Genomic DNA, 9,737 nt, shown 5'->3' with positions numbered 1-9,737 from the left:
GGGAAGATGATAGTAACAGAGCAACACCAGAAGAAGAAATAGAGAAAGCAGCAGACATGAACACAGGGGTACAAACAGCAAAACCAAAAAGGAGGATTACCAGGCCCGCGTATCTCAGAGATTATGCTTGAGGAAGGAATTACAAATGACGAGGAGCTGAGCTGGCAGCACAGGATTTGCTAGATCACAATGTCTTTTGTTAGGAAGCATCGAGAATCAAATTCCGTTATGCAGATATTCCTGCAAATCTGATAATTACATGTAGCAATTGGCATTATAAATATATGTAAATAACTAGCAAATGAATAAGAACAATTACGCTCCTTCTTCCTCATTCTCGTGATTCTTTCTCTGTCCTTTTCTTCTTTTCTGGGAGGCCCCTGGCCCTCGAAGCCAGCACTTGAGCACGAGTCACGTACCAGAGATTCTAGGAACTTTGTTTTTTCATAGGCCAAATAGGATATATTAATAAAGTTGGTGGTTTCGTAAGCTATGTTAAGGCCCCAAAAATCCTACGATTAGTTGTTTAAATCGTAAAAAATAATGATAGGCTGATTCTGCACCCAAACCACGGTTATATCATATGCAGCTTCTACTACATTAATATTGTCTTTGTTGTCTTCATCTATTGGCGCTTACCAGTCAGTTAAGGATTTCAATATTTGTCTGAATGTTTCAATCTTCAACAACTACATTCACGAAACCCATTGATTGAGGAATAATCAGTTCTCGACAGAGGGGAATTTGGTACGATATAAAGAGGGTTTGATATTTGCACATCAATTTTTTTAACATCAAGCTCATAGCTTCGTGACTTCTACATAGTAAATTAGTAACCAATTCTTTAGACAGATCTTTATGTAAAAGTGATAAATGAGAATGACATACAAGAATCCATTTCCTGAATCAATAAGAGAAGAAACAAAATAAACACTTTCTTACAATACTTTCAAGGAACAAAAAAAACATTATATAGTACACTTAAATAAAGCTATCTGAGTGACATTTAAATTTGATTCATCATTGAGAAGGACAAGAATCCTGAGAAAGTAAATTTTGCTCAGATACAATCAGCAGGAGACTAAGATGTAGAAGCACTTGTATGCAATGCTACTAAGGAAGCATAATCACCTCCCTTGTCAAGTAATGCTTCATGCTTTCCCTTCTCTGCTATGACCCCATTTTTAACTACTGCAATTAAATCTGCACCCTTAATAGTGGATAACCTATGAGCCACTACTATTGTGGTTCGGTCCACCATGACACGGTCTAGTGCATCCTGAACCACTTTTTCAGACTCAGCATCCAGTGCACTTGTGGCTTCATCTAGCAGTAATATTTTTGGGTTCTTCACTATAGCTCGTGCAATTGCCACACGCTGCTTCTGTCCCCCAGATAATTGAACTCCTCGTTCCCCTACTAACGTGTCATAACCCTGCATATTGTTTTCAACTTTTCAGACCTATATTCATATAATGTCTAAATAACATGTACTAATTCAGAATTTGAGAATACTATAGATGGAGTAGAGATTGAGTTAATAGAATACTGCAATTTACCTTCTGCAAACTACTAATGAACCTATGAGCGTTTGCCAATTCTGCCGCAGCTATAATTTCTGCCTCGGTTGCATCTCCTTTTCCATATGCAATATTGGCTCGGATGGTGTCATTAAACAACACAGGCTCTTGACTTACCAGACCCATCTGTTGTCTTAGCCATCTAACTTGCAAACTTTGGATTTCTTTTCCATCCAGTATAATGTGACCTGAGTCTGGGTCATAAAATCTTTGTAACAATGAGATCACTGTCGATTTTCCACATCCACTTTCTCCAACCAGTGCTACTGTCTGTTCATTATATCAGTATACTCAGTCTATAAGTTTAGGATGAACAATTTAGAGTAGTGAAGAAGAGACAAGATGTGCAAACTAAAAGGTTACCTTGCCGGTATGAATGGTCAAGCTAAGATCTCTGAATATTTGAACATCAGGTCTGGTAGGATACTTGAAACTGACATGCCTAAGTTCAATCTCTCCTTTGACTTCTTCCAGTGTCATTCCAGAGTCATCACTTGGGTCTATTTCTGACTTTCGGTCAAGAATTGCAAATATGGAAGCAGCAGCACCTTTTGCTTTAGTTGAATCAGGGACCAAAGAGCCAGACTGAGAGATTCCCAAAGCTGCCATACTGAGAGCAAAAAAGACCTGCAAATTGGCAGATGAAATCATCGATGCTAAAAACATGGTGGAAGCCTAGTGCACATCACCATCCTATCTTGGTGATTAATGGTGACTTGGCAATAATTGTGCCAACGAGAAGAGAAAAGTGATAAGATATTTTACATGGTGAACAAGTTAGGAGAGTAACTTACCCGGAAAACATCTGAGAATGAAGATTTGCCATCCTCCACCAGTCGAGCTCCAGCATAAAAACTGGTTGCATAAACTGCATACAGCATAAAGAATGATACTCCAAAACTAATTCCACTGATTATCCCTTGCCTTTTGCCTGTCTTAATTGGTCCTTCACATTTTTCCTGGTACAATTCCATCACCTTCTCTTCAGCACAGAAAGAAGCAACTGTTCTTATACTCCCCACAGCATCATTTGCCACTTGACTCGCTTCCTCATACAATTTCTGTGGGCATACAGAATATCAGTATTCATATCATATAGCTAAGTCAAAAATGCATTCTGAGCATATGCTAGTAACATTTTTCATCCATGCTCATTAACATAAGTAAATTTTCCTCTCCTATTAGTATGATGCCAAAAATGTTAAGAAATGGATTAATTACTTATATTCAAAATTATCACTTCACCTCCCCTCAAGTTGAGAACACATTTTCGTATTATTCATTCACAATGTTATTTGATGACTTAGTAGAAGTCAGGAACAGACCTTTGTATCTGCACTGAATCCTTTCAAGAACTTTAATTGCACATATCCATTTAGTCCTAGTAGCGGCACCAAAGCAAGGATTATAAGAGCAAGCTGCCAGCTCGATTCGAAGGCAATTATCAATGCAGCTATTGCTGTGGCAATATTTTGAACCAGCAAACCAAGTGCATCCCCAACCAAAGCTCGGATAGAAGCTGCATCAGTAGAAAGCCTTGATCCAATTGCTCCACTTGAATGCTCAGCTTCGTCAAACCAACTTACTTCCATGTGAACTACTTTCTCAAAACACATTTTCCGAATTCTTTGGATCAATTTACTCCCAGCAACACCAAAAAAGTAGAATCTACCTGGATAAACAAGTAATGATACCGCACCAAGTCCAACAAACACTATTGCCCAAACTTTTGAATCTTTACGGAGTTCATGATGTGGCTCATAGAAAATACTTATCATTTTGGTAAGCAAGATACTAAAAACTGGTAATATCACTCCAGTTAGCACAGCAGCTACAGTCCCCATCAGTAAAACTGGAATCTCTGGCTTGTTTAGGGAAGCCAGGCGATAAAGAGGCACTTCTGGTGGTGAAGGAGCTGTTGGTGGAGGATCTTGAGGCCCTTCGCCTGTAGCAGCTTCTATGAAGCCAACAGATGTGGGCACCCTAAATGATGCTGAGAATGAATGGCGACCACTGTTTCCTACTCCCAGTGACTCTTGGCTTATAGATCGTAAGAAAGAAGACCTTTTACTTGAATGTCTTCCAGAATGCCCAATACTTCCAGATTTGTCCCTGTTGTCTACATTCTTTTCAGATCTTTTAATTTCTTGTAGTCTGATAAGCTGGCTATAGGCTCCATCAGGATCCTTGGTGAGCTCCGCATGTGAACCTGATGCAATGAGGTATATAGACATTTAGTTTTCGCGAACCTTCTAAAAATGGAGTCATAGAAAAGATAGATTTCTATTACTATATAATATGTTTACCGCTTTCAACTATTTTTCCCTGATGGATAACAGCAATGGTATCAGCATTTCGTATAGTACTTAAGCGGTGGGCTACAATGACAGTTGTTCTGTTTATCATTATTCTGTCCAATGCCTCTTGCACAATTCTCTCAGATTCAGCATCAAGGGCACTTGTAGCTTCATCCAGAAGTAGGATTCTTGGATCTTTCAAAATTGCTCTTGCTATTGCCACTCTTTGCTTTTGACCCCCAGAGAGCTGAGTACCATGCTCGCCAACCATTGTGTCTAGTCCCTAAGTATATAATTCATAAAAAATTATTGAGGTGAAAGGACCCCTTTAATGACAAAGATAGAAGTAAGAAAAAAAATTCTTGTCTTATACACTATGAGGAATTGGAATCAGTTTCTACATTTAAATGGGGTTTAAGAGCTCACCTGAGGAAGTTTATCTATAAATTTGGCAGCGTTAGCTAGTTCTGCTGCAGCTCTGATTTCTTCATCAGTTGCACCATCCTTGCCGTAGGCAATATTCTCTTTTATGCTACAAGTAAAGAGAACTGGTTCCTGGCTGACTAGGCCTATTTTCTGTCTGATCCATTTCAGTTGAAATTCTCTGAGGTTGATACCATCAATAAGTACTGCACCAGACTGTGGATCGTAAAATCTCTCTATCAAACTAACAACTGTGGATTTCCCACTCCCACTTTGTCCCACCAAAGCTGCGGTAGTGCCACTTGGTATTGAAAGCGAAAATCCATTGAATACCAGTTCATCAGGTCTTGTAGGATAACTAAAGCAAACTTCCTTGAGCTCTATATCGCCACGAATGTCATTAATCTTCAGACCAGTTGTGCCGTAAGCATCAATTTCTGGCTTCCTTTTAATTGTTTCAAACATCTTAAAGGCTGCAGCTTGGCCAGCAGCAAAAGCACTCAAGCTTGGAGATGCCTGCCCAATAGAGCTGGGATTGGAATTGTAGTTAGTTAGGATAATATAATATCTAATTATCTATTCATATGTTCTGAGTTTGCAAGTGGGAGGAGGGAGTTAGCTAAGTCAAGTTTAGAAAATGTAGGTTGATTTTAAGAAAGAAAAAGAAACAAACAACTTACAAGGAGCCAGTCAATACAGCAAATATTATGGTCACGACCTCGCCTCCTGTATATCCTTTCTCTATTACCATTTTTGCACCAAACCATACAGCCAGACCATAACTGCACATTAAAACAAAGTAGAGCACGCCAAATCCCAAACCAGAAGCTAGTGCCTCTTGCACTCCAGTCTTGTATGCCTTGGTTAAGGACTGATTGTATTTAGCTATAGCTGGCCTCTCCCCAGTGAATGATGCAACCTGCATTGGAGGGATAAAGTCATTTATATACTGATTATACTCTGCAATAAAATAAAATAAAAAAGAGTTTGTTGTTTCTGGTGTGCGTACAGTTCGGATAGAACCAATTGTCTGCTCTACTACAATTGCTGCTGTAGAATAAGCAGCTTGTCCTTCAGATGATGCTTTTGAAATAATCACAGTTATCATAGCCCCGGACAAGGCAAGAAGTGGAATACAAGATAACATGACAACAGTTAGAAGCCATCCCTTGATGAATGCTACAACAAAACCTCCAAAGAAAGTTGCCACTAACTGTATGAACTGTCCCACCTGGTACGAAAAAGGAGATAAACAATATAAAAAAAAGAATATGCAAATGTTTGCCTTGAACTCTTGCTTTTATGGTGGTTCACTTATACCTTTTCACCCATGGCATCTTGAATAAGAACAGTATCACCTGACATCCTTCCAACAACCTCTCCAGTACTAGTCTCTTTATCAAAGAAACTGACATCCTGCCTCAAAATTGTTTTAAGGTATAATCCTCTAATTCTTGCAGCTTGTCTATTCCCAGTGATCATCCAGCATGTCAACTCTGGTACATAGCAAAGCAAACAAGGTTTCCTTTTTAGTCAGAATGAGCCAAACTAAATAGTTAGCTAGATTGTAAGAACGAACAGATAATCTGATGTACTTACGCAAAAATGCCGCAAAAAAGGTACCCACAGCCAAGTATACAAATTTCAGGGACACCTGAACACAGTAATTCATTGCAAAATGTTAAGTTCTAACTTCTAATGATACTGTTTCACAAATATAAACTAGTTACAGCAAAAGGGGTTGTTGAGGAAATACCTTGGAAACTTCATCCACGACCTCGTCAGTGTTACTGGATTCTCCAAATGCATTGATCAGACTTCCAAATATCAGAGTCATTAAGGGCATGGAGATTCCATTCCCAATGGCACCAACAGTCCCCACAAACATCAACAAGAGATCCAAAGGATCAGCAAATGAGAAAAGCTTGTATAAGGGTACTGTTTTGGCGGGTTCATCTTTGTCATCCCTCTTCTTTGAGTCATGATTGTTGTTAATGTTAGGATCTCCATTCACACTGATATCCCCTTCCATTTCAATGGAGGAAGAGTCCTTTTGCTCACAAGCCCCTCTACCAATGACTTTAAACCTAAAAAAACTACATGAAATGCATCAATTAAGATAGTAACACAGAACAACAAAGTCCTCTTCAAACAGTAACTTCATCATGAAATCTCATTATTTCTTTTTCTTTATCTTTTTTTCGTTTCCTGGTTAATTGTGTGTGCACTGAGTTTGTCAAGTTTGAAAAGATTTCAGCATATATATAAAGATAATGGTAACAAGTTAACTCTATCAAAAACTACAGCAAACAGTGGAGAGATTGGAGTGCATGCAAAACAGAAGAAGAAATGAACCTTTTACAACAAGAAGCTGAAGCAATATTTGCCTTCAGAGAAGTTGGAAAACTAGCCGTAGAAAGCAACAAGAGAGGAATGAATTAAAAAATAAATTGTCGCTTGGGAAGTTGAACCCGGATGCCAACTTCTATATAGTACAATGGGTTGAATACCATATAGCATTAGTCAAATTAATTACAAGTATGGACTTTTACCTTTCTTAGCCAGCAAGCTAATTCAGTAATTCTACTCCATTTTTTCTTCTGACTATCGAAGTCCCATATTAATTCATTTGTGTGCTTTTTGAAATTATGAGTATTTAATTTAAAAAGTTTGTGACTATAATCATCCCAACGTGATTTATTTTCTTTTATCAACTTCTTAACGTGAATACATTACATATCAGTGTTACGTTCAAATTAGGACATTTTTCATAAATGTTTTAAAAGTTAAATAGGATTTTTTTACCCCTGAAAATCGAAAACAGCATCAAAAAATTTATAATAATTTATTCATCATATTCAATCAATTAACCTAAAATTTCTTAAAGTCAAATAGGATATATGGGATAAAAAAAAGACCATTTCTCAAAATGCATCATTACTTAATGAATCTTAATTGATAATAGATTATAAGACAAATATATTTAAGCCTTATTTATTTTACAAGGTCACAAAGTAAGCAGGTTGGTTGCTTCCTTAGCACAGGGTCGTGATGAAATTGCCACCCAACACGAGTGAAGAGAGATTAGTCGTCCGTACTTTTCAAAAAATAAAATAAGATCCAAAGATGCGTTACGTGATGCCCAAATAAGTTAACACTTTTCCGTATTCCCTACTTTTCCACCTTTGAAGATGAGCATTGAGGACATCAGAAAAAGGAATAAAAGTATTCGGGTAAATAATGATTTTTTGTCTCTGTAATTTTCTGTTAAATGAGTTCTTAAAAGATACAAAAATATAAAATTTAATTTTTAAAAATATAAAAAATGCGATAAATATATAAAATAATCTATGTTTCACGGAAGAATAAATTTCTCAATGATTACCAATGTGGGTTGTCAACATAAGGGCATAATTATAATTATGACAAATTCGTTCATATAATTCATCTTTGAGGGGCGCATTAGTAGAGTGAAAAAATGAAAAGTCGAACAAATATTATAACAAATATGTTTGACAATTCACTTAAGTGACAAATTTGTCTCTATGTTACGTATAACGTTGACGAACAGAAGTTAATAATTTACAAGGACTAAATTTTATATTTTCATCTGAGAGATACATTTATCAACGGATTACACATTCAGGAACAAAAGTGTTATTTACTCAAAGTAATTAAAACAATTTACCATGTCAAAAAAATAGAAATTATTTAATCTTCATCTAAATAGTTAAAAAGGTCAATAAAAAATATTAACTACCATTTTAGTCATATCTTTAATTTAATATACAAATGTTGAATTTTTTGTATTTTATTAGGCAACAAAATAGAAAATCTTATATTTCTAGAAAACGAGGAAGCGCGCAACATTGACCACCTGGTCTTCCTGTTTGAGCTTTCAACGTTGCCCAATTTCTTGGCAATTATTTGGAAGCATCGTTGAGACACTGTGACACATACAGATACAGTGAAACAATGGGGAGCAAAAAAAGAAGTTCATATTTATTGCTAATCTCTTTCGTAAAATGTTCTTCCATGATCACAATTTGTTACCTGAAAAGTCAACACTGTTTCCACGATTCTTTGGTATAATTTTCATCCACCCGTGTCGTCCATTTTATTTTACTTTTCTTCTTCGTTATGTGACGAAATAACCTACCCACGACCCAGATGCTAATTTAATTTACATTACCTACAATTAAATGGAGAAAATAAATGTAGATGTACTGAAAATAAAGCAGCGGAACATCCTCTCTCTCTCTCTCTCTCTCAAGTCTCAGTGTAGAAATTAAAAAAGTTATCGTATTTTAAATGAAAGCGTATGTAAGGGATATTTTTAACGAAAGTGTTTTTTTGATATAAAAAAATCTTTAACAGAGTGTTTTAAGGAATTTTTTTATCAGATTTAAGAATGTTTTTAATCTCTAATATCTTTAAATTTATTTTTTATCTTCATTTCTAAATTAAATTTAATATTTTTCAGAAAAATGGTCAATAATTAAATATTTTCGAATCACAATATAAATTATTATAAATTTCAATGATTATATATTTTATATATTTAAAAGTATTTATTTTTTAGGTTAAAATATATTTTTTATTCTCATAAATATAAAAATATTTAAAATTCGTTCATATAATTAAAATGTGTCATTTTTATGTCTAGAGTAATATTTCGGATATCCAAACTCATGTGTATTATTTTTTTGCATCGATACATGCATAATTGATGTAAAAAAATTACATTTGCATTGATTATATGCATAATTATAATATATATATATATATATATATATATATATAATTTATCTAAACTTACTTAAAATTATTTTACACGTCATTCAATTATAAATTATTATTCAAATTAGTTTAAAATAATTATTTTAAAAACTAATAAATTTGTCATATATAATAAATTATAATTGAAGAATATTTTTCAGTATATATTCATTTTTTCTCTTTTTAAAAAAGTGTTTTTCAATAAGCAAATATAATTTACTTCTGAAAATAAGTATTTTTTTAAGTAAAAATTAGTTTAAAAAAACACATTAAAAAAACATAAAACTGCTTATTTTATTTAAAAAATAGTTCAAACATTTTTTTAACAAAACTGTTTTTTTTTTAACAAACATACCCAACAAACCATAGATATACACATTAAAAGTGCTTATACAAATTTAAAGTTTTTAGATACATCATTACATAAACAAGACATTGTCATACTCTAAAAATAAAAATGAAAAATGAGAAATAAACCATGATTAAAAAAATTAAAATATGAACAAGTAATATGAAAAATGGTCACCCTTCATTTTTTTTAGTTTTTTAAATAACAAAAAAAAGAATCAAGTCACCATTTAAAAATTAAAAGAAAAAACAATGTGCACACACATTATAAAACCGTGATTACAAATGAAAATTAAAAAAAAAAAAAACA

General features: G+C 34.4%; 1 protein-coding gene across 1 annotated transcript; it reads right to left on the bottom strand.

Moving 5' to 3' along the window:
- Nucleotides 1-874: 874 nt before the first annotated feature.
- Nucleotides 875-6,765, bottom strand: LOC114394095 (ABC transporter B family member 11-like). The gene is made up of 13 exons (XM_028355668.1): nt 6,656-6,765; nt 6,057-6,396; nt 5,900-5,954; nt 5,621-5,796; nt 5,310-5,531; nt 4,981-5,219; nt 4,304-4,829; nt 3,887-4,160; nt 2,906-3,789; nt 2,375-2,641; nt 1,944-2,207; nt 1,560-1,850; nt 875-1,435 (listed from the first exon to the last, which is right to left on the bottom strand). The coding sequence occupies exons 2-13, from the start codon at nt 6,330-6,332 to the stop codon at nt 1,082-1,084; spliced, it is 3,828 nt and encodes a 1,275-aa protein (XP_028211469.1). The 5' UTR covers nt 6,333-6,396; nt 6,656-6,765; the 3' UTR covers nt 875-1,081.
- Between the last annotated feature and the right edge of the window lie 2,972 nt (nt 6,766-9,737).

The sequence above is a fragment of the Glycine soja genome, chromosome 17, assembly GCF_004193775.1.
Source record: "Glycine soja cultivar W05 chromosome 17, ASM419377v2, whole genome shotgun sequence".
NCBI classification, from domain to species: Eukaryota; Viridiplantae; Streptophyta; class Magnoliopsida; order Fabales; family Fabaceae; genus Glycine; species Glycine soja.
This window is presented reverse-complemented; position numbering and strand designations above follow the sequence as displayed.